At 46.5% G+C, this 25,497-nt stretch overlaps 1 protein-coding gene across 14 annotated transcripts in view; it reads left to right on the plus strand.

Moving 5' to 3' along the window:
• The window catches only part of TIAM2 (TIAM Rac1 associated GEF 2), a 267,112-nt gene that overhangs the window by 237,898 nt on the left and 3,717 nt on the right, over positions 1 to 25,497 (plus strand). For all 14 annotated transcript variants that reach the window (XM_063666750.1, XM_063666740.1, XM_063666743.1 and 11 more), the window contains 9 exons: positions 12,546 to 12,725; positions 16,034 to 16,102; positions 16,693 to 16,818; positions 17,648 to 17,756; positions 19,993 to 20,172; positions 21,826 to 21,944; positions 22,884 to 22,992; positions 23,920 to 23,978; positions 24,930 to 25,035. In XM_063666750.1, the coding sequence (XP_063522820.1) occupies positions 12,546 to 12,725; positions 16,034 to 16,102; positions 16,693 to 16,818; positions 17,648 to 17,756; positions 19,993 to 20,172; positions 21,826 to 21,944; positions 22,884 to 22,992; positions 23,920 to 23,978; positions 24,930 to 25,035 (1,057 nt within the window). The remainder of the gene's footprint in view (positions 1 to 12,545; positions 12,726 to 16,033; positions 16,103 to 16,692; positions 16,819 to 17,647; positions 17,757 to 19,992; positions 20,173 to 21,825; positions 21,945 to 22,883; positions 22,993 to 23,919; positions 23,979 to 24,929; positions 25,036 to 25,497) is intronic.

A 25,497-nucleotide genomic window follows, 5' to 3' on the forward strand; every position in this document is an offset into this window, starting at 1 on the left:
CTTCTGTAGGATAGACTTTACCTGCCCAGGAAATTGGTGGCTAATGGAGATTTGTCAGAACTCTAGTCTGTCAAGAATTTGGTTGTAGTTGCTGTTATTGACACATTTTGTCTTCAAATAAAGTGATAAAGATAATCTTTTTGGTGCTTTATTGTCCAATCATGAATATATAAAAAGAAAAAAGTCTCAACTCAATACAGTCTCAGAGTATGTAACACTAAAGACCTTTCCTGGCTGGGCATGATGGCTCGTGTCTGTTATCCCAAAACTTGGGGAGGCTGTTAATCAGAAGCAAAGCCCTATCTTTCTTTCCGGGTGAAAAATGGGTTAGAGAAAATGCAGTTCCTGGCAGAGGAGGCATACATTAGACAGATTACCCTTAAGGGTAGCATTGAAACTCCCAGAAGTTTATGTGAAAGAGGTGGCTGGTTGTGTAGAAATGCTGCCCCGGCCCTTGAAACTTCCTTGGCAGAGAGAACATCTTATTCATTCCTGAATTCCGACCAAACTCCTGTTAAATAAGGAAACCGAGCAGAAGGCAGGCAGCGAGGACACACAAGCCCGACGCTCCTCCTGTTCCCACCGCTCTGGCACCAGCTGCTCAGTTGCTCCCTCCTGGGGAGCAGGGGCCCTGCCTGTGACTCTGGTCTCGGAAGCCCCACAGCAGTGACCACGGCACTTCCTCTCTCCAGCATGCAGCTCTGACCTGCCTTCCTGGGCATGCCCCCTAGGCACTGAGGATTTGCCACTTGGGACATGCACATGTCCTCTGCCTTCTCAGGGAAGTATGTCCGCATTTCCTCCAGACAGCGGGTGGCCACTCCCCACCTCCTCCCTCTCTGACTATGACTGGAGCTGCTCATTCCAGCCCTGGCCTTCTGCACGCCTCCGCTCGTTGTTACTCTTCCCATAGCCCTCGCCACTTTATTGAGATACTGAGTTTTGTTGTCAGTGTACCTGTTGCCTCTTTCTGCCTTTTCTCCCCACACCCAGAACAGAGCCTGGCAGACAGGAGGTGCCCAGTAAGAAACTGCTGATGAGATGAATTTGACTGTTCTTGCGCTTCCTTTGGGGCACTCGGAAAATTTATTCTTCCATACTTGTACAAATAGAAGAACCTGAGACATTGAATGCCCTGTGCAAATTATAACTTTCACTGATCCCTAGCCTTTGTGGAATCCTTGTACTATGCTAAGTATTTTTACATATTTTATCTCACTGAATGCTCTTGACCACCCTTTAAATGTGATCCCTGCTTTTATAGGCAAGTAAACTGAGTCATGAAGCAGTTAGCCACGATTACGCAGCTGGTCATGGCCATGGCCAAGGTTTGTTATAACTCCAGAGCCTGTGTGCCTAAGTCTCCTGTCTTGAAAGAGGTAATTGTTGAAGAAAAGCTTAGTCTCAAGCACATTCTGAGGCCCTTGGTGTGAGTTTCACACTTACAGTGGGATCATGAAAGGGGGCAGAGCCCAGGTGTATTAGTTCATTTTCATACCACTGTGAAGAAATACCCGAGACCGGGTAATTTATAAAGAAAAAGAAGTTTAATGGACTCACAGTTCCACATGGCTGGGGAGGCCTCACAATCATGGGGGAAGGTGAAGGAGGAGCAAAGTCACATCTTACATGGTGGCAGGCAAGAGAGCATGTGCAGGGGAACTGCCCTTTATAAAACCATCAAATCTCGTGAGACTTATCTACTATCACTAGTACAGCACTAGAGAAACCCGCCCCCATGATCCAAATTACCTCCCATTGGGTCCCTCCCATGACACATGGGAATCATTACAATTCAAGGTGAGATTTGGGTGGGGACAGAGCCAAACCATATCACCAGGTGACACCTGTACCACTGAGGGTGCAAATCCACCACATAGCCCATCATGCTGTCACCTGTAAGCTGTGTGTCCAGTAGGCAGCAGGGGCTGCTGAACTCATCTCCAGGTGGGTCTCCTCCACCCACCCCTGCTCTCCCCTGAGCTCGTCTCCTTCACAGAAAGTTCACCACCTCATGCCTTTCTTGTCTTTGAGGTGTCCACAGTTCCTAACTCTCACCTGCCAGACCCTGCCTCTCTCTCCTGCCTTGGGCCACAGTTACACTAGCTTTCAGTTCCTGACACACTCTGTGCTTCCCCCAGCACCAAGCTGTGCATAGTTTAGCTGACTTTAACCCTGGCTCCAGTGTTAGCTATTCCTGTCCTTGATCCAACCAGAGTAGCTCTCTCTGTTGTGTTTCTGTAGGACCCCTCACTTTCGGCACTGGTCACCTTTGAATGACTTGCTCCAAGCTTGTCTTCCCAGCCAGACTCAAGGAGCGATTATGCCAGTCTCGTTCATCACAGTGTCTTTATGGAAGCAGAATGTCTTATCAGGCCTTTTCTGCCTCAAATAATTTTTTTTTAGTGGTAGGAAAAGATTCCATTAAAAATTGTAAAAATTCAACTGCTATAAAAAATGAGAAAACTCAGATAAGCCAAAAGATTAAAAACTTGAAAGGCAGTGTTAACCACTGCATTTATTATACATGTAGTTCAATTTTATAAAAATCTATGCATACATATTTATATATAGTAAATATACATAAAATTACTTTTAAAATGGCAGACCTACTTTTTTTCTTTTTGAGATGGAGTCTCGCTCTGTCACCCAGGCTGGAGTACAGTGGCACGATCTTGGCTCACTGCAACCTCTGCCTCCCGGGTTCAAGCAATCCTCCCAACTCAGCCTCCTGAGTAGCTGGGATTACAGGTGTGTGCCACCAAGCCTGGCTAATTTTTTTTTTTGTATTTTTAGTAGAGATGGGGTTTCACCATGTTGGCCAGGCTGGTCTCAAACTCCTGACATCAAGTGATCCGCCCACCTTGGCCTCCCAGAGTGCTGGGATTATAGGTGTGAGCCACTGCACCCGGCCCTACTTTCTTCCCTTACCAGTAAATCACGTCCTTCTCTTCTGGTCAGCAGATGTTGGTCTCTGGCATCACTGGCAGCTGCTGCATATGGTTCCTCTTCATACCGCAATTTCTTTAGGTGACTGTTTACTTTCACAGTTTATGTTCTCATTCTGCCCAGGAAATAGAACCTTTGGAAATGGAACTGTCTAGTCTAGAAGACAAATAATATGGGGCTCTTTGGAGCAGCATTTCTTCATCCTTTTTGTACCATTTTGATAAATATAAAAATTTCATACAATTTCCCTGGAGTATTCAGTGTATCACTATAAAATGAATGGTTTGTCCTCAACTTTAAATGTCACTAGTCATCTTGAACCTGTTTTTTAACTCCCACCGCACCCTGCCAAGGGGATGACATGCTGCCCTTTTCCTCCTCCGCTCCACTGAGCATGCCAGTCCAGGAGAAACTGGATGTGGTGTTGCCCTCTGTCGGTCTGTGGGCCCTGCCAGCTTCCCCCCAAGCACTAAACAGAGTTCAGCCCTGAAATCCTGACCTGGCTGCAGTGGGGGTGGCCCAGGGTAGCTGCAGCTGGATGTGCAGGCCAGGGGCCCCTTGTTCCCACTGTGCAGTCCAGATGTGCAGGATCCACCTCCACTCAAGAGCATCATCTGTGTTGGGCACGGTGGCTTGCGCCTGTAATCCCAGCACTTTGGGAGGACATGGCAGGTGGATCACCTGAGGTCAGGAGTTTGAGATCAGCCTGACCAACACGATGAAACTGAAACCCCGTCTCTACTAAAAATACAAAGATTAGCCAGGCTTGGTGGCACGCACCTGTAATCCCAGCTACATGGGAGGCTGAGGCGGGAGAATTGCTTGAACCTGGGAGGCAGACGTTGCACTGAGCTGAGATTGTGCCACTGCACTCCCGCCTGGGTGACAGTGTGAGACTCCATCTCAAAAAACAAAAACAAAAAAAACTGGGGAAGTCATCATTCAGCCCTCTGTGGTCCTTCCAGATTCCATCCCTGCCAGTGATATTTGGGGATAATACTAGATCTTTCTGTAAGTTAGACAGCGACTTTTACGAAGTTCAGAGTGAGTTGAGAAAAAGTCCTTTGTGCAATTTTTAGTCTTTTTTTTTCCCGTTTTCCTAATGGGAACTTTTCTGACTTAATGAATTTGCTTGAATGTGACAGCTGACAGTGTCGTTGCACTCTGAGATTATTTAGTAGTGCAGCCTCCTCATGCCTTCCAGACAGTGAACTAGGAATATTGTAAGTGCTCAGTGTATGAGAACACAAACCCTATAAACCACACCCTTTCTGGGGCTTAACTTTTCCTTGAGGATAATTGACCGTTTCTCCCAGGCCTAAATGTATTTTGTATTTTTTCTAGCATTCTATTTTGGTGCAGGAGCAGCAGCAGAACCCTAGTTCTTCTGACTGATGTCCCGGTTTGGGGAAACTCTGAGGACATTAGACTTGGATTCAGTCCAGGCTGATGGCTCAACACAGAGTGGGTCAGCATGCGGAGGGAGAGGGGACCGTGGGGGGCAGCCAGGGATCTGCCGAAAGATCATACTGCAAAGTGACGGGACCAGCTCACCGAACAGCGTGGCAGTCTCTTTCCTAGTAGCTTTCTATGTTGGTTACGTCTGTTACGGATCCCCCCCTAACATGCTTTTCCTCTAAAGCAGGAATTGAAATGTAGTACACGCTGCAAATGCTGTCCTTCATCCTTGTTTCTGTATGCCACATTACCCCAAATTACGCAGCACTTTTAAACCTTTTTTCTTAGACTGAAAGTGTTTTCTGAGCCCAAGCAATACAAACAGGTGCCTTTGACAAGAGTTTGCAGTACCCAGAATCCCTAAATGAGGCCACAGCTGCACCCTGAGCCAGGAAAGGCGGGCACGTAGCTCAGCTTCTGATGCAGTGGACTCCTGCCATGTGTTTCACACAGTACCTATGAAATTTCAGGCATAGTCTTGAAATAGTTCTGGGTAATGTGAGGTACCTATCCCGTGGTAGTTTAAAGATTCCAAAACTCACAGGAAAGTTGAAAGGCCTCAGGCTGTGATGTCTCTGAATAAGACAAAAGAGAATATCAGAGTTGTTGTGATCAAGGGAACAGATTTCACAAACTTTCATCAAGAGGAGGCTGTCATGGTATTTTTCTAATGAAAAGTATTGCGCTGAGCCCAGGTTAGAAGGTTCATCTGAGTGACTCAGAGCTTGGTTTGACAAAGACTCTGTCCCTGCATCCCTTCAAAGAGGGTCTGGGCGAGCTGCTTGATCGTCCTAAGCAGTTTTCTTGCTACTCCTAAGAAATGGGTTTATGGGCTCCTTGAAAATAGACAAGAAGATGTCCTTGTCCATACATTAAAACAAAAATAACCGCTTAGACGTCTGCCTGAATTCAGAGCTCTTGAGCGGGATGCTCCTCATCTATAAATAAGACAACATCATTTTCAAGCAGGGATCAACCTTAGTATAACCTTAAAAACCTGAACTAAAGGCCCGGCATGATGGCTCACACCTATAATCCCAGCAGTTTGGTGGGAGGATCGCTTGAGTTCAGGAGTTTGAGACCAGCCTGGGCAACATAGTGAGACCCCCCTTCTCTACTAAAAATAAAAATAGCTGGGTGTGGTGGCATGCACCTGGAGTTCCAGCTGCTTGGGAGGCTGAGGTGGGAGGGTCGCTTAATTTCAGGAGTTTGAGGCTGCAGTGAGCTATGATTGTACCACAGCACTCCAGCCTGGGTGGCAGAGTGAGACCCTGTCTCAAAAAAAAAAACAAAAACAATTTGAGAGAAAATTTTTTTGGGGGGGGTGGGGTTCAATATCATTGCTTTTCCAGATAGCATAATTTTTGGAAAAAATGTTTTCATTTAATCTTTTTATGACTTCTTAAAGAAAATATTGGTTTCATGCTCTTTTATGAAAGCTGAGGCCCGTGATGGACCCAAGTTTGTAGAATTGATTGCTACAAACTGGAAAAAAACAATCTGAGGCCCCCATTTCAAGTGCCCGTGTTTTTTGTTCTGCATACGCACATCCTGTTAGGCCACTGAATCTTCACACACTCCCAGCCCTAACTTGTGATCATCTGTGTTTTGCTTTTATTTATTTACTTTTAGAGATAGGGCCTCACTCTGTCACTAAGTGGTGTCATCATAACTCACTGTAACCTTGAACTCCTGCCTCAGCATCCTGAGTGGCTGGGACCACAGGCATGTGCCACCACAGCCAATCTTTTTATCTTTTGTAAAGATGGGTTTCCCTCTGTTGTCCAGGATGGTCTTGACCTCCTGGGCTCAAGCCATCCTCCTGACTTAGCCTTTTGAGTAGCTGGGACCATAGGCATGTGCCACCATGGGCGGCTAATTTTTTTTTTATCTTTTGTAGCGATGGGTTTCCCTTATGTTGTTCAGGCTGGTCTTGAACTCCTGGGCTCAAGTGATCCACCTGCCTCATTCTCCTAAAGTGTTGGGATTACAGGCATGAGCCACTGTGCCAGGCCAGTCTTTTGCTTTTAAAGCAGCATTCCTGGGGTGGGGGTGGAATAGGCTCAATAGATGTCCCAGTTGTCTGCATATGAGCTGTGTTTGCCTCTCTAAGCACAGGTGGTCTCCAGAGGCAGGTGGCTGCATCCCTAGAACACCTGGGGCCAGGAGAGCCCTGACCACACGGGAGGCAGAGGCAGCAGGAGGCGTGAGGAACTAGATTGCTTTGCCTGTGGTCTGCTAAATACCTGGGAGTGGCAGGGGCTGTGCGTACAGCTAGAGAGGGGAACAGAGCTAGAGATGGAGCACAGCTAGAGATGGAGCACAGCTAGAGATGGAGCAGAGCTAGAGGGGGAACAGAGCTAGAGACGGAGCACAGCTAGAGAGGGGAACACAGCTAGAGATGGAGCACAGCTAGAGATGGAGCACAGCTAGAGATGGAGCACAGCTAGAGATGGAGCAGAGCTAGAGACAGAGCAGAGCTAGAGGGGGAACAGAGCTAGAGACGGAGCACAGCTAGAGAGGGGAACACAGCTAGAGATGGAGCACAGCTAGAGATGGAGCACAGCTAGAGATGGAGCACAGCTAGAGACAGAGCAGAGCTAGAGAGGGGAACAGAACTAGAGATGGGGCAGAGCTAGAGAGGGGACTGGAGCTAGAGAGAGGAGCAGAGCTAGAGAGGGGAATGGGCCCTGTGCCATTTAAGGTCTTGCTGAAGCCTCCTTGCCCGTCAGCTGGAAAGCCCTGGAGAGTCATGCTAAAGCTGCAATGCTGGCATGTTCTGTGAGAAACCTCCCAACTGTGCCTGGTGCACAGCAGTTGCTCAGCAAACACGAGTTTCCTTTTCTTCTTGACCCGAAAGGCAATTTTAGCAGTTACTTGATGGAATAGGCATTCCTGCTGCCTTTTCATCAGGAAGGACACTGAAGACTTAGAATCGAGACTTGCCCAGGAGTGCACGGAAGGCTGGGGGTTGAGCCTGGACTGCAGCCCGGGCCTTCTGACTCTCATCTGTGCTTTTCAGACCTATCACCACATATGCATGTGAAGACATCCCAGCCCAGATAATCACTATTCCTATAAAGTGCTGATCAGGTCCACCCAGAATGTCCCTCTAATGTTTACAAACATCACGAACAATGGATGAACTGAAATGTAATCACCCAAGTGACTCCTTCAGATACAATCTGAAAAGACACACTTATAATTACTCTTCTCCTTTTGGAGGCCCTGCCTCCTTTTGGTCCCAAGTAATCCTCACCAACTCCTTTAGACAACAGCTAAAATGTTAAGTGTACAAAAGGTGGCTTTCTAGAACTTGAACACTTAATTGTGGTACTTTAAGAAGTAAATCTGCTATGAAAAATCTCAGCTAACATTCACTTTCTGGGAGTTAATCTTACCAGAAAAGTTCATAAAATGAATTCTGGTTTTCTAAAATGGCAAGATACTTTATTTGTAAGATCTCGTTACTTTAACACTGCATTGTTAGGTGTGATTTTTGACATCCCAGTAAAGCAAAGCCATAATCTCACCAGATGCCATATAACTTATGATGCATTTTATCAGATCTTATTTTATACAGTATATTCAAGCTTAATATAGATTCTATAGCCCTTGGAACTGTTAGTTTTCAGGACTGCAGAATTATATTGTCTGAGCTTGTGGTGCAAATCCCAGTATAGAGATTTCAAATCAGTGAGTCTTGGAGTCCGAGTATTATCATCATGAACGTTTTAGCTCAGTTCATAGGAGGCCACGCCCAGAACACCAGAGTCATGGCTGTGATTCCATCGATTTCCTCTAGCCTGTGAGCTCAGTCCACATACCTCAGTGGGGACCCTGGGACAGGTGATCCCACTGGAGCCAGCACCACTCTCAGAAATCCAAGCAGAATGTGAGCTGTATGAAGAGTAGACCAGCAGTTCTCATGCAGGCCACACATTAGCAACACTTGGGGGAATTTTTTAAAGAAACACCCATGACAGCCAGGCACGGTGGCTCACGCCTGTAATCCCAGCACTTTGGGAGGCTGAGGTGGGCAGATCACCTGAGGTCAGGAGTTTGAGACCAGCCTGGCCAACATGGCAAAACCCTGTCTCTACTAAAAATACAAAAATTAGCCAGGTGTGGTGGTGGGCACTTGTAATCCCAGCTACTTGGGAGACTGAGGCAGGAGAATTGCTTGCACCCAGGAGGCGGAGGTTGCAGTGAGCTGAGATCGTGCCACTGCACTCCAGCCTGGGTGACAGAGCAAGACTCTGTCTCAAAAAAATAAAAGAGCAAGTCACATCTTACGTGGATGGCAGCAGGCAAAGAGAGAGCTTGTGCAGAGAAACTCCTGTTTTTAAAATCATCAGATCTTGTGAGATCTATTCACTATTACAAGAACAGCATGGGAAAGGCCCACCCCCATGATTCAGTCATCTCCCACTGGGCCCCTCCCACAATACATGAGAATTATGGGAGCTACAAGATGAGATTTGGGTGGGGACACAGAACCAAACCATATCATTTTGCCCTGGCCCCTCCCAAATCTCATATCTTCACATTTGGAAACCAATCATGCCTTCCCAACAGTCCCCCAAAGTCTCAACTCATTTCAGCATTAACCCAACAGTCTACAGTCTAAAATCTCATCCCAGAGAAGGCAAGTCCCTTCCACATATGAGCCTGTAAAATCAAAAGCAAGTTAGTTACTTCCTAGATACAATGGGGGTGCAGGCATTGGGTAAATACAGCCATTCTAAATGGGAGAAATTGGCCAAAACAAAGGGGCTACAGGCCCCATGCAATTGCTAAATCCAGCAGGACAGTGAAATCTTAAAGCTCCAAAATGATCTCCTTTGACTCCATGTCTCACATCCAGGTCATGCAGATGCAAGAGGTGGGTTCTCATGGTCTTGGGTAGCTCCGTCCCTGTGGCTTTAAAGGATACAGCCTCCCTCCTGGCTGCCTTCACAGGCTGGTGTTGAGTATCTACAGCTTTGCCAGGCACAGGGTGCAAGATGTCAGTGGATCGAGGCTCTGGAGGATGGTGGCCCTCTTCTCACAGCTCCACTAGGCGGTGTCCCAGTAGGGACTCTGTGTGGGACTCCAACCCCACATTTCCCTTCTGCACTGCCATAGTGGAGGTTCTCCATGAGACCCCTGCCCCTGCAGCAAACTTCTGCCTGGACATCCAGGCATTTCCATACATTCTCTGAAATTTAGGTGGAGGTTCTGAAACCCCAATTCTTGACTTGTGTGCACTGGCAGGCTCAACACCACATGGAAGCTGTCAAGGCTTGAGACTTGCACCCTCTGAAGCCATGGCCCAAGCTCTGTGTTGGCTCCTTTCAGCCATGGTTGGAGTGGCTGGGACTCAGGGCACCAATTCCCTAGGCTGCACACAGCATGGGGACCCTGGGCTTGGCCCAGGAAACCACTTTTTCCTCCTAGGCCTCCAGGCCTGTGATGGGAAGAGCTGCCAAGACCTCTGACATGCCCTGGAGACATTTTCATCATTGTCTTGGGGATTAACATTCAGTTCCTCTTTACTTATGTAAATTTCTGCAGCCAGCTTAGATTTCTTCTCAGAAAATGGGATTTTCTTTTCTATTGCATTGTCAGGCTACAAATTTTCCAAAGTTTTATGCTCTGCCTCCTCTATAAGGCTGAATGCCTTTACCAGCACTCAAGTCACATCTTGAATGCTTTGCTGCTTAGAAATTTCTTCTTCCAGATACCTTAAATCATCTCTCAGGTTCAAAGTTCCACAAATCTCTAGGGCAGGGGCAAAATGCCGCCATTCTGTTGGCTAAAACATAACAAGAGTCACCTTTGCTCCAGTTCCCAACAAGTTCCTCATCTCCATCTGAGACCACCTCAGCCTGGACCTTATTATTCATTTCACTATCAGCATCTTTGTCAAACCCATTCAACAAGTCTCTAGGAAGTTCCAAACTTTTCCACATTTTCCTGTCTCTTCTGAGCCCTCCAAACTGTTCCAACCTCTGCCTGTTACCCAGCTCTGAAGTTGCCTCCACATTTTCAGTTATCTTTTCAGCAGTGCCCCACTCAAAAGAGAAGGGATTCTACTGAAGGAGCTCAGCCATCTGGGAGTTCCCATGGCAGACATCTGTTAGAGTCTCACCCTTACCTGCCCCTTGAGGTAGGCCTGAAACATTACTGGGCTCCTTTTCCCACTGCACCTTTGGCACATTCTCTGGTTCTCTCTTGGAGCATGCTACCTCCAGGACATGTTATAACCCTTTCACCAAAGCCTTCCTGGACAACTGATTCCAGAATGATGCCTCTATTCATTTAATGTTTATTATAACTCTTCATTTGTTCCACAGAAGTCTGTGTTGATTCCAGACTGCCTTAGGCTGTGCTTTGGGGTTTCCAGGCTTGGTGAATCTTACCTCTTTGTGTAGGAACTGTCTTCTACTTCTTTGGAGATGAGCAGGCCCTCAATTGATGACCACTGAATTGAACTGAAAGACTAGCCCAGAGATCAATGTTGAGTTTTAACGTGGATTGTATATTTCCATCATATGACAACACTGTGTTGGTGGGGGTTGGGGCATAGAACAGAGAGGGCAGTTGAGAGTGGCCTCTTTTTATTTTGGGGTGCTTCAGTTTGTCAAGAGATAGACTGTATAAAAAGCATGCATCAGGTTATCAAGTTTGACCAACGTGCCTGTGTAAGCTGTGTTCTGCAATATCCAAGGAAAGAAAATGAATTACATGAATATTAAGTGATGCTCCTGAGAAGTTCAGCTTCTTACCCAAGACAGAGATGGATAGAGGTCAGGCATGAAGGCATTTAAGCTGAGAAAACGAGAGTTTTTTAGTTGACAGTCGGAAAGTTGCTGGCTGTTAATGGATGCCAGTCATTTGTGTTGGGACTCAGCTGCGTTGTTCAGTAAGAATTTCAGTGCAGCAGAGGTGCGCCGAGTACTTCCTGTGCCAGCCAGCGAGCTGGCTGCTGGCGGAGATGTGAAAGAAAGAAGCCACCCTGCCCTCACCGGGCTTCCAGATGGGGAGGTGGTGAGGTGGGGTGGAGATGTGAGGGTGGAATGGAAAGAATGAGAAGTAAAAGGACACTTTGTAATCTGACTCTGCTCCAGCAACTGTGGAAGCATTTCGGGGTAGACACCTGTGAGGCTTTCCAGCCAAAGGCAGGTGGATACAGATAGGCTGTCCTTGAGAAGGCGGCAGCACATGGTGCTTCTGTCTGAATAGGAGCTTGCGCCAAAGGCCAGCGGTCCCCCCAGACTCCAGTCATGTTCCTTCTTGTCTCTTCATCTATGTGATTCCTTTCCTGTGACTGGGAGCGAGTATTTCCTCTGAGCCCACACTCCCTAGGCCTGGCCCTGGCTCCTTGCTAAGACCAGCTTAGCTCCCTCCTCACAGAGGTTTCCTCTGGGGCTTGTTGATCCCTGGCCTCTCATCCTCGCCAGGCCTTATGTGTCCTCTGCTCCCTGCCTGTGCGCTCTGCAGGGCTCTGCACCCCTTTGGGGCGAGGGTGTTACCATCTTCTTCTGCTTCTACTCCATTACTAGCATGTGCACCAGCTCAAGACTTTCTCACTCATAATTCTACTTGCCACAAGACTGTGGAGCTGGGCAGTTAGATTGGAGGGCAGAACTCCAGGCTCACTGTGGCCAGGTCATCCTGAAATTGCTCTTGGGCTGTGCCTCTCCTGAGTCTCTCCGGGCTGTTCTGTGTGGAGATGGAAAACTGGATTAGGCCAACCATTGAGGGGACCGGGTGGGTCTGTTGAGGCCATCTGCTCTTGTTGCTCCCTAGAAAGCCATAACTTCTTGATTTCAGAGCTACCTCACCTTGACTGCAGAGGGTTAGCCCTAGGCAATGACTCTGTAATTTCAGGTCCAAAGACACATCTAACAGCTGATGTGACAATGGAGAGCCTCGTGTGTAAACACTGAACATGAGTGTGGGCGCACATCTTCCCCACTCACATCTGAAATGATAGCCAGAGGGGTTTGAGGTGAATGAAACCCTCTGCCCTACACAGAGGCCCCTCTGAGATTCCTGCTGAGCACAGACGGAGACACTTGGTGCCCTTGGGGGCAGCACATACTAACAGGGAGGGGCCCGTGCATTATTTTCCACCTCTTGTCCTCTCTCAGAGTGCTGAGCAGATCACTGCACTGTGCAGGAGTTTTAACGACAGTCAGGCCAACAGCATGGAAGGACAGCGGGAGAGTCAGGATCCTCCTCCGAGGCCTCTGGCCCGCCACCTCTCTGATGCAGACCGCCTCCGCAAAGTCATCCAGGAGCTTGTGGACACAGAGAAGTCCTACGTGAAGGTAAGGGAAGAGCTGGGCATTTGTGCATTCGTGCCTCTTTGCTGATGGCGAGTCGTATGCTGGCAGAGGTCCCCAGATCACCTCTGCCCAGGACACCTGCCACTCCACTCCCCGGTGGGGGACACCTGCTCCTTGAATCAGTGAATTGCTCAAGGAAGGGAGGGGAGGAGTGAGAGGATGGAAGAGCTGAGGAGACTCAGAAAAAAATTAGATTCTTGGCTTATTTTGTTACCAAGGTAGCTTTCACTATGGAAACAGATGTTCTGGTTTATCATTTGCAATCTGTGGGAAGGGAGTCTGTACTGGTTTAGTATAAGGGGAGAGAGACCATTTTAGGTGATGAGGAACTTGGGAACAATCTGTACATACGTGACGGCTGATCCATGCCCCACAGTCCCGGTGGTGGCCCGGGCCAGCCCTGCCTGGTGGTTGTCATCGTGTAGAACTGGGACGCACGCACTGGGGAGTGATCAGCATGTGGGAATATCCTTGCACCATTATGAAGGGGCGGTTGCTGAGTATCTTGAGTACCCGAAGAATTCATTTATCCATCTCATAAGTCCCCAGTCAGTGGTTTGAGAAAGATTTTATGAAGAATACAGGAGCCTGGGGAGCAGAGTTATTTTGCTTTGTTTCCTGGAGCTTTGGGACCATTTGAAGCTCACTTCATTTGTCAGTTACTGAAGCAGCGTGGCACGGTGCGGTGGGCTGAGGGTCCAGGCCCGGCTTTGCCTTTGTCTGGCTGCATGGTGGACGGCCCCCTTCAACTCCCTTATTTGGGGTCTGAGACACTTGGTCCAGACTAAATGGACACTTGGTCCTTCTCTAAATGTCTTCCAACTCTCACGTGCTGAGTCCTTGAATTAAGGCTTGGCACACACAGGCGGCTATTACCTTTCTCTGCAAGACAGATCTGAGCTTCTCCTTTTGTTGATGTCACTGTTTTACCTGGACTTCACCTAAGGCCTTATTCACAGGTAGCTTCCCAAAGCCCCTTCTTTTGGTCTCAGAGGGGAGAAAGAAAAGTTAGGAGAGATGATAGTTTAGTTTCATTTTCCATTGTGTCTTGTCCTGCATCCAGGGTGTGGAGATGAAGTGAACAGCCAGGCTGTTCAGACTAGAGTTTTGAATAATCCCATCTCCACAGTCACTTTTCCCAAGTTGCTGTGTGGAGCTGTAGATATTTTGGAAGCTTCCGAGCCCTTCTGACATCTTGAGAATAGTCATGGAGCTCTTGCCCCCAGAGTCAAGGGCAGAGTTGAGAGGAGAATCGATGTCCCTTTTTGTTAATAGTGTTGTTAGAGTTTCCTGTTAGGCCACGCTGCACCAGGAGGGTCATTTCAGTGACAGGCTGGCAGAGTACTCAGATGGTGTCATGGGTGAAGTAGACAAGGACCGACTCTCCTTTCTCTCTGCAAGAAACCTGCACTTTGTTTTCTTAGGGCCCCCTGGGTTGCAGCCCTTTGCCCCCCACAGCTCTGCGCGGACCTGACGTTGCTGCCCAGTAAGTCCTCCCGGGCAGCACCAGCCTGTGAGGCATGACTGCCAGGCCCCACCACCCTCGGACAAAATAACCCACACTTGGCACCTGTTGTGATTCACACACACACCACCGTTTCTTCATTTCTTTTTTGTTGCTGACGTTTAACACAGAATCTTGTCATTTTGTAACCTGGATCCCCTGCATGCTCCTTGAAATTTTTGACATCTGTGTGTTCCCTGAGATATGATTCAGTAACTTCTGTCATCTCCCTTCTCTGAGCGGTCTGGCATGGAATATGGTGAGGGAAGGCCAGGGAGGTTTTTATGCTGAAAGCATCCGTGTCACAGGCCTTGCCTTTTGCTGTCCGAACTAAGGCCAGAAAGTTCTGGGGGCGCTTTGGGCTTTATAAAGCTCTGGGTCTTAGATTCCCCTCTTGGGAAGTGAGGGAGTTATTATAGCTGACTTTGCAGTCAACTGCCTCTAGTATTTTAGGACTCAAAATTCTTCAGAATAAAAGAGAAATCTTTTCTATCACTAAACTATATCCTAGTCTTGCCTTCAAATTATTATTATTATTATTATTTTGGAGATGGAGTCTCGCTCTGTCACCCAGGCTGGAGTGCAGTGGCACGATCTTGGCTCACTGCAGCCTCCACCTCCTGAGTTCAAGTGATTCTCCTGCCTCAATCTCCTGAGTAGCTGGGACTACAGGCACAGGCCACCACACCCAGCTATTTTTTTTTTTTTTTTAGTAGAAACAGGGTTTCACCATGTTGGCTTGGGTGGTCTTGAACTCCTGACCTCAGGTGATCCACCCGCCTCTGCCTCCCAAAGTGTTGGGATTACAGGCATGAGCCACCATGCCCGGCTTTGGCTTCAAATTATTAAACGAAATCTTTCACTCATGGGTTTTGTAACTGCAGTCTACTCCCACTATACTGTCCTGCTGGAACCTCATTTGCAAGAGACCCAAATATGGCTTAGAGTTTAGCCATTAGAGCTGCAGCAATGTGGGAATTTTTTTATTGCCTTTGAATATGTGAGTTTGAGATTCTGTGAATCAGTCAACCCTAAAGTTGAAGGGCTCCCCGGATCTTGACCCTCCCAGCTCCACGCTGGACCTCTCACTGTGCTCCCTGAGGCAGAAGAAGCCAGGAGCTGGGGTGCACCTGACACCAGTGCCACCCAGACCCCCTTCCTCTGCAGGGAAGTGAGTGCCCCTGCTGCAATGGCCCGAAGAAAGGGTGTTTCTGTCACCAGGACACTTACCTAAGCAGAGGGAATGATCGAGCTGTAAAGGTGTGGAATCCAGCTGTTGCCTGTATTGTGATATTAACCTCTTTGAATTAGGTGAGCAATAATCACTACTTCTGAGGTCAGGAATTTCAACAAAGGCTGGGTGTGGTGGCTCACGCCTGTAATGCTAGCACTTTGGGAGGCCAAGGCAGGAGGATCACCTGAGGTCAGGAGTTCGAGACCAGCCTGACCAACACAGTGAAACCCTGCCCTTACTAAAAATACAAAAATTAGCCGAGTGTCGTGGAGCACACCTGTAGTCCCAGCTACGTGGGTGGCTGAGGCAGGAGAATCTCTTGAACCCAGGAGGCAGAGGTTACAGTGAGCTGAGATCGTGCCACTGCATTCCAGCCTGGGTGACAGAGCAAGACTCCGTCTCAAAAAAAAAAAAAAAAGAATTTCAACAAGGCATAAACTTCTTTATCCTGATGGGAGCCTTGGGAGCTGCTGCCAGGTCGCTGCTACCCAAATCTCATGGGTATTTTAGAGACTAAAGCGTTGAAGACACCTTCTTCTATTTTTCTTTCAGGATCTGAGCTGCCTCTTTGAATTATACTTGGAGCCACTTCAGAATGAGACCTTTCTTACCCAAGATGAGGTAAATAAAATCACCTTCCTTCTGTCCAGTGATCCACAGGTTAGTCTCTGTTTGCCTTTTAGCAGAACTCCTATGAGAGTACCTCTGCTGATCCCAAAAGAACATCCCAAGACTTAACGGTCTTCTGAGAGTCCCAGGCATAGCCTCCTCCTAAACCACTGCTGTGGCCTCGGCTGCATGACCCAGTGGCAGAGTGTTTACAAAGGCAGAGGGACAGTTATGGTCTTTTTGAGGCAGAAAAGAGTGTGATCAGAAATTCCTTTTCAATACATACCTTTGTAATGTGAAACCACACAATTAGTTCTTTTCTACTGACTTACATTTTTCTTGATTCGAATTCTGAGAATTTTACATCCACTTAAAAATTTACTGTAGAAACAGAGAATTATGGGGGATGGAGCTGTGAAACTTTCTATGTATAAGCAATGTCCCATAATGAACGTGCTGTCTTCTTAAAGGATTTACTTTCTGTCTGCTTTTCCGTGAAGAATTTCCTTGCGATTTATTTGTGGGCCTAAGAGTTAGTTGGCGTGGTGTGTGTCCCAAGTTCATGGCTAATCCCCTCATTTCAAATCCTGATCTTCACATAGATGGAGTCACTTTTTGGAAGTTTGCCAGAGATGCTTGAGTTTCAGAAGGTGTTTCTGGAGACCTTGGAGGATGGGATTTCAGCATCATCTGACTTTAACACCCTAGAAACCCCCTCACAGTTTAGAGTAAGTATCTCAGATTTAGGCTTAAAGTAAAAATACGTGGCTGTGGTGCACAGTTCTCTCAGGAGAAAGAATTTCTTGTCCTGTGACTATTGACTGTTTATTGTCCTGTGACTATTTCCTTGCACTGTTTTCCTCTGGCAGGTGGTAAAGGAAGGCTGTATTTTTTTTTTTTTTTTTTCCCCTGGCGCACGTGCTTTTTGTAGTCAGAAGTCCGGCAGCACCTCCCGCCTGGTTGTTGACCACGCACGTGCTCTTTTCTCAGCTGCTGTGAAGGAGATGCAGGGTGGTTGCTTCTGAAACCAGAGCTCCTACCCTGCGCCCAATCCTGCTTCCCTGTGGTCATGTGGATCTGGGATTAAGAGAAGAGGTTTCTAATTGCTGGGCTCAAGCCCTCTCTTCTATGAAGCACCAGTGCTCCATAGCATCCGTGTAAGCCGCAGTGTGGCAGGAAGCCCCTCCGAGGGGACCTGGAACCATACAGAGAGCATCACTCTCCCCAAGCAATGCAGAGTCGGCTTCATTAATGAACCTCTAGATTGTTTACATCCCACCTTGTCAGCTGTATTTTTATAGAACTTTCTTTGTTTCTTGTCCTTGGATTGCACACTGTCAGTAGGCTCTGCTGCTGGAAACTTTGCAGTCAAGCTAGAGACCTGCCAGGGGAGCGCCTGGGCTGTTCCCCACCTCCTGTGTGGATGGAGCAGGTCTGAACTTCTCTAAGGCATTAGTGCTATGGAATCTGACAGAAGCCACGGGGCCGTCAAATGCCATAAGCCAGCATGCATTGATTATACCATGTCTGATTTGACTTTCCCCTCTGCCCTTCTAGAAATTACTGTTTTCCCTTGGAGGCTCTTTCCTTTATTACGCGGACCACTTTAAACTGTACAGTGGATTCTGTGCTAACCATATCAAAGTACAGAAGGTTCTGGAGCGAGGTAAGTTGCTTATGCCTTTTATAGGTTTTTTTTTTTTTTTTGCATTTTTAACTGTTAGTAAAGGGTAAATCTGTATTTAATAAGTACAGAGTAAGTGCAATTTTGATGTATTAAGGTCCATCCTTGACCTTGACAGTGACAAATGTTAAAGGGAAAGGTTTCTGTTTCTGTCAGTTTATTGGTAGCCGGGAACAAGTGTGCCTAAGAGCAGAGATGTTGCTTTGCCATGTGTCACTTTGCTGTCAGTTATATCTGGATTCTTTTCTTGCCAAATTCCTTTCTCTAAAAACTTGCAACCCCAAACCCTAGATGGGAGTAGAAAGAAATGCATGCTATTTTTTTTTCCTTGTTAACTTTCTTAAGCCTGAGGAGCCACAACAACCTACCACCAAACCACCACCACCAAACTCACAAGAAGTGTGTCAGCTGAAAGTCAAGTCTCTCTGGTGCAACTGGAAAGAGCTCACATTTCCCAAAGGTTGCTATTCGGTGTTTCTCTCTGCGCGGGCGTGGAGGGCACCTGGAGGTTTATCCTGACACCCTTAGTGCTCATTCATGTCCACGGATGCAGCTCTGCCATTGGACTTTAATCCAGAACGTCATGGTATCCCAGAAGAAAAGCCCCACATTTAAAAAGTGGGGTCTTAGAGTGCTTCAAATGAGCAAGACCCAGCCCAAATCCATCTTCTCCAGTTGCTTTAGACAGTTGCTGAACTCTGTTGCCATTTCCTCCCACAAACACCCTCTTTTTAATTAAATTTAATTAATTTTAAAAATGTAAAAATGTTTGTAGAAATGGGTCTCACTATGTTGCCCAGGCTGGTCTCGAACTCCTGGCCTCAAGTGATCCTCCTATCTAGGCCTCCCAAAGTGCTGGGATTATAGGCATGAGCCACCACGCCTGGCCCACAAGCACCTTTGTATTGACAGTCTGTAGTACAATGAAAGCATACCAATGTACTTGTCAATACATATTGACAGTCAGTGCAGTACAATGAAAGCATACCAATGGCTTGCTCTGTTCCTCCTTTGTCATAAAGAAGAGGGGTCCTCTCACCACCTACTTGGCCTGGTAATCACATTCAAAATGGTATTGCATCTCCTAGAATGTTGTAGATTTTGATCTTACAATACAATCCCAAGTAAGGGTGTATCTTCCTTCAGAGTAGCTGCATTCCAAGCAACTGGGCATCCAATGCCAACTGGTGGAATCCAAGTAGCACTGGTGTATCCGCTGATACTCAAAACAAATGCACCTGGATTCCTACACACACCCTTCATGGCACTCAGACAAAGAGAGGGTCCTACTGCCATGCCTGGTGGAAGGGAGCTGTGGCTCTAGGTATGTGAAAGGTGAATCTGCTTGGAGCTGTGGAGTGAAGGCTGTAGGCTGCGGTGCCTGTCACCTTACTTGACAGGAGAAAAGATACTGCTTTCCAGATAGCCCTTAAGTGTACAGAATACGAATAAGCAACAACTAGAGTGAGACCAGTGGGAAAAATACTGGTTTATTTTCCGTTATGAAATTTTTGTGGGTATGGTGTAGGGTCTGGATAACATTGCTTAATGGCATTTTTGATGCTGTTTGTTTTGAGATGGAGTCTCACTTTGTTGCCTAGGCTGGAGTGCAGTGGCGTGATCTTGGCTCACTGCAACTTCCACCTCAGGAGTTCAGGTGATTCTCCTGCCTCAGTTTCCTGAGTAGCTGGGATTACAGGCGCCCACCACCACGCCCGGCTAATTTTTGTATTTTTAGTAGAGACGGGTTTCACCATGTCGGCCAGGCTGGTCTCGAACTCCTGACCTCAGGTGATCTGCCCGCCTCAGCCTCCCAAAGTGCTGGGATTACGGGCGTGAGCCACCGCACCTGGCCACACTTCATGGCTTTTAATAAATTGTTTGAAACTCACTTTTCAGGCCAATATTTTTCATGGGTATGCATGAAATGTGTCTTTAAAGTCAGACATTCCTGCATTTTGAGTCGGTGTTACTCTTTGGCGCGCAGCCTGCATTCCATCCTCGGAAGCTCCCAGCACTCCAGGGCTCTGTCAGGGCTGTGAGGTGGAATCCCATGCTGACAGCTGGGTGCCTGACCCGCTGATGTGTTGGGGTTTTTATTAAAGAATGGCATTAGGAGGACTATAGAAATGGATGATCTATAAATGTTAAAAGAGAAATGAAGAATTTAATTCACCCCACTGTGCTCTTCTGAGGTCTTTTATCCATCTGCTTGTAGCTAAAACTGACAAAGCCTTCAAAGCTTTTCTGGACGCCCGGAACCCCACCAAGCAGCATTCCTCTACGCTGGAGTCCTACCTCATCAAGCCGGTTCAGAGAGTGCTCAAGTACCCGCTGCTGCTCAAGGAGCTGGTGTCCCTGACGGACCAGGAGAGCGAGGAGCACTACCACCTGACGGGTGAGGAGGCGGTGGCACCTCCGGACGAGGGCCTGCACAGCGCGGCGAGGGGCTGCCAGCCGTGCCGTGGGCCTGACAGCTCACGTCTTCCCCGCCTAGTGGCACGTCCTAAGTCATTTTTCAGTTCTGTGATGGTTAATCTTAGGTTTCATGTGAATATGTGAAACTAGCTAGGTGTCTGGTCACTCCTTTAGAGCTTACAAAATACTTGGGTAAAAATGATCTCATCCGGGTAGCCCCATACTCCTCCTATGCAGGGATGATTCTGTCTTCACTCTCAAAATAAGTAAATTACCTCAGGTCACGTGGCTGTGAAACAGTGCCGCTGGAACTGAAAATCAGGCCTGTTTTCCTACCACTTGGTTAAGTTTTGTGGGGTTCGCCGCCCCAGCTGCTGGTCGGATTTGTTGGGTGAGGCTCCACCTTGTGGAGATCTCTGAGCAGAGCTTGGCTTCAAAACCAAACTCCCAATGACGGGTTATGCTTTCAAGTCGCTGCTGGTGTGTTACTGTTTGAACCTCTGAAATTACTGGTCTGAGACACAATTTGTCAAAAACACAAAGCCCTGCAGTTTGATAGTAAATAGAGGATCCTTAAAGAGGGGCTTTATTTGGGTTGGAGATAGTGATTTGTTCATATGTTGAAACTAGGAGGTCCAGTTAAACCATAGGTGATAAAATTTATGGGGAGAGAAAGAGACTTATTAACACTTTGGTATTACTGAATAATAAATACTGAGAAGAGCGTAAATTAAACTGGCTCTTTTTCCATGACAAGATACTTTGGTATCAAAATCAACAAGAGGAAAGCATTTTTGTATGACAGTTAAATTCTATAAGTAAATAATACAAATTATGTTCAGCATTCATACTGTGTAAAAACTTCATTTTGTATTAAGATGATCTTTAGAAGGGTTTGATTTAAAAAACTTCCTTCCAAACTTCCCTCTAGATAGAATTAAAATGCTGAATTGGGAGAAAAAAAAGTATAAAGAATACTGAATTTAGAAGTGACCTAAAATTTTGCTTTTTGGCTTTTATAAAATAATGCATCTCTCATATTCCCTCATGGAAAGTTATGAACATATACCATATATAAATGCAAACAATTGTTCTGTCAGTTAGTCATGTGCTGGGGTGTTTTTAAGTCCCATTTAAACCTAGATCCCGGTTCCCAGAAGGGGAAGCCAAACTCGAGAGCTGGTGCCCGAAGCCCAGTCAATCTTGGGTTTGAAGCCTGGCTCCATTCTTGTGTTTTCCTCTCTGGAACTCTGGCAGAATATCCTGCACTCACTTTTCTCATCTGTAAAATGGGATTGTTTAGTCTTTGAGTTATTGTGGGCACTAAATGAGATGATTCACAGAAATCACCTCTCGTGTGCTCCAGAAATGTCAGTTGTTGTTATTAATGATACTTTTCACTGATACTCTGCCTCATTTCAAAAAGAATTTGAAGTAGGAGATAATTTTGCTGTTCTTCATTCTAAGGGCTGGGCTACAGTGGGCTGTTGTGACTTATTCTGAATGTAATGCTCCTGCTAGTGGGTACTGGTCTGGAATCCTGAGTTGAATCTTGACTCCATTCATTATTACTGTTGGATAGAATCTAAAACAAGTAACAGTTATGAAATAAATATGATTTCATATCTTGCAGAAGCACTAAAGGCAATGGAGAAAGTAGCGAGCCACATCAATGAGATGCAGAAGATCTATGAGGATTACGGGACCGTGTTTGACCAGCTAGTAGCTGAGCAGAGCGGAACAGAGAAGGAGGTCCGTGAGGCATCTGCACTCTGGGAGCCTACTGCATGTGGTGTGGGGTCTGTAGGTGACCTTCTAGATAGGCTGCCCTGTTAGGACTTTCCTGGAGGAGAAAATGCCTAAGATTTTTCTTGATAACAATGTGTCTAATGAACTACACAATTTACATATGGACATATCATAAAATTCATTACACTGGTTTAAAATATAACCTTATGTCACGTTCACATTGTCTGGAACATCCATGGAGGGTGAGCTGGCAGAGGGTGGGGTGGAGAAAGGACGTGGGAACTGGCATGTGGAGTCTGGGGCTTTTCCTTTTTGATTTTGCCTTTTTTTTTTTTTTTTAACATCAAATATTGATGGTTACCTGCTTACTTATAAAACTAGTCCAGGCAGGATTTGACATTTTCTGTATTTTTCCTTTTTATCTGATTGCTTAATTTAGAATCTTGTGCTTCTAAAGCCAGCGTGCAGGAAGTAGCATAGTTTAGGTGGAAAATGGCAGGAACAGGAAAGAGGTGGAGATCAGTCCTTCACTCTGGCCAGTTTCAATGCTGGTGCTCTTTTATCAGCAGCCCGAATGGAGCTCAGAGGTGATGGATGTACTAGATCCCAGGGGAAAGCTTACAAAAGTCACTCTGGAAGAACCACGGACACTGGTAGAGTTCATCTTATGGAAACTGAGTTGGTCACAAGGCATGTCTCACCTACATGTGTGTGCATTGGAGCAAAATGCCTTCACCTTTATGTTATTGATCAGACACTTGGGTGCTTAGCTCATATTTTCAAAACCTCCACTGTTTAAGGCCCCATGTTTACAAGTATCATAAAAATTTAAACCAGCTGTGCTTGCATTTTAGCAATGACTGTGTGTACATCACTATCTAACAAGAGATGATCTAGCCTGGGATTTCCGTATCTTCCTTACCTCCTGTTTTTACAATCTAGGTAACAGAACTTTCGATGGGAGAGCTTCTGATGCACTCTACGGTTTCCTGGTTGAATCCATTTCTGTCTCTAGGAAAAGCTAGAAAGGACCTTGAGCTCACAGTATTTGGTTAGTATTCCATTCAGAAGAATGCAGACTGAACAGAGGCTGGGATTACGGAAGAACTTCACTAGCTGCACCAGTCCAGCTCACTCCTAAGCTCCAGGAGTCAGAATTGCTATAATGGTTGGGGACTTAACAGGGCCAGCCCCCAACTATTTGAAACTCTGGCATCGCTCTGCATCCTCATTATCTTGTTCTCCCTTCTGCTGCTTGGCTCAGGCCAAGTGTTACAGGAACAGATCCCTGAGGCTATTTTGAAACCTGCTATCTTTTCTTTTTCTTTTTTTGAGATGAGGTTTTGCTCTTGTTACCCAGGCTGGAGTGCAATGGTGTGATCTCTGCTCACTGCAACCTCCACCTCCCGGGTTCAAGCAATTCTCCTGCCTAAGCCTCCTGAGTAGCTGGGATTACAGGTGCTTGCCACCACGCCCGGCTGATTTTTGTATTTTTAGTAGAGATGGGGTTTCACCATACTGGCCAGGCTGGTCTCGAACTCCTGACCTCAGGTGATCCACCTGCCTCAGCCTCCCAGAGTGCTGGGATTACAGGCATTAGCCACCGTGTCTGGCCAGAAACCTATCATCTTAATAGTCCACTGTATTTCAAGATGTTTTAATTCTCTCTGAGAGTTGGGAGAGCAAGTGACAGTATATTGTCACTGAGATGAACACAGTGTCCTCAGCTTTCAATAAAACAAAGAGTTTAAAAAAGCCAAGATCAACTTCTAATAGTAGCTTTTAAATAAGCAGGTGCTTCTACATAGTTCAAATATGAGCGAAAGGGAAGTACCATTTATTCACTCATGTTGGCAGAGTGAGGTCTTAGAGACTCATACGTTTGAAGAGCGCTACTCTGTTAAGACATTCAGCTCTAGTTTAACCTTGGAAGAGTTTGCATAAAATAAAGACTTTCTTTCTCTTTTCCTTTCTTTAGTTTTTAAGAGAGCCGTCATACTGGTTTATAAAGAAAACTGCAAACTGAAAAAGAAATTGGTAAGGCAAAAATTCATTTTAATTTAAGCTACCTTTTCATAGCTGTATCTTCCTATTAACGTTGAACTGAAAAGCCCACTGAGCACCAAGGCTGTGCTGACTGATACTGCTTACTCTGAGGGTAACTAACCCCATCACATACTGAGAGCGTTTCTGAGTCTCCCCGTGAAAGATGTCTGTTTTAAAAGAAGATGTACAGCTGGGCACGGTGGCGCATGCCTGTAATCCCAGCACTTTAGGAGGCTGAGGCTTGAGCCCAGGAATTTGAGACCAGCCTGGCCAACATGGTGAAACCCTGCCTCTACCAAAAATACAAGAAGTAGCTGGGTGTGGTAGCACGTGCCTGTAGTCCCAGCTACTCGGGAGCCTGAGGCAGGAGGATCAATTGAGCCTAGGAGGTGGAAGCTGCAGTGAGCCTTGATCATGCCACTGCATTCCAGCCTGTGCGACAGAGTGAGACCCTGTCAATAAATACATAAATAGGTAAATAAAGTAGATAAATACTCATATGGGGGCCTACATAGAACATCAACTTTTATATCCCTGCAAATGGCCCATATTTGTTCCATAAACATAGTCTGTGAAACTTTGGTTTATTTTCACATGCCTTTTACCTTGACTCAGAAAAACAAAAACAAAGCCTAGATGTGGATACCATATGCCATCAGTGTACCATTCAGAGGTAGCGTCAGGGCGTGGAAGCCTTGGCTGCTGTTCCTGCTTTGAGACCTGTAACTGCTTCTGAACCACAGCTCTGCCTCCCCACCTTCCCCAGCATGTGAGGTCTTTGAGAACTGGGTGCGTAGCTGATTGACTTCTGTGCCCTGAACACCCACACAGCTGCTCGGAGACTCGCCCACAGGGAGAACGTAAACTCCTATTCACCGTGCACACATCCTCCCCCAGTGACAGCTTCCCTAACACTTTTCTTGGTGGGCCTTCATGTTACAGCCCTCGAATTCCCGGCCTGCACACAACTCTGCTGACTTGGACCCATTTAAATTCCGCTGGTTGATCCCCATCTCCGCGCTTCAAGTCAGACTGGGGAATCCAGCAGGTAACTGTTTCGTGCAGTACGATGCCAGAAAAAGCATTTTAGTAGACTTAACTGTGGAATGTAAATTAAGAAAGGACCTTGGGGATAATTTTTGGTGCCTTTTATTTTATAGACAAGGAAAATGAGGACAAGAGAGGTTGTTTTGATGTTCCTTAGCAGACTTCTGGGAGAGATTAAATGCTGGTGGATAGCTTTTTCTTTGCCAGATGCCTTTCATTGTTTCCTTATTTTCCCTATTAATAGTTTTCAACATTTTCCTTTCTGCCTTGATACCCTAAAATGTGTTAGAAAAACAAAGATCCACAAATTTATGTTTTTACAAATATAGAATATAGCAGAAAATTCCTTAAGGTTAGGTAGTACTGTGGGTGATATAAAAAGAAAAAAATCTTTGACTCTGGAAAATGTTCAGAGATCCTTCCAGAGTAACCTTGTTTTGGTGACAGGCCTCTGGTGACAGAA

This window comes from Pongo pygmaeus, chromosome 5, assembly GCF_028885625.2.
Source record: "Pongo pygmaeus isolate AG05252 chromosome 5, NHGRI_mPonPyg2-v2.0_pri, whole genome shotgun sequence".
In the NCBI taxonomy this organism is placed as follows: Eukaryota; Metazoa; Chordata; class Mammalia; order Primates; family Hominidae; genus Pongo; species Pongo pygmaeus.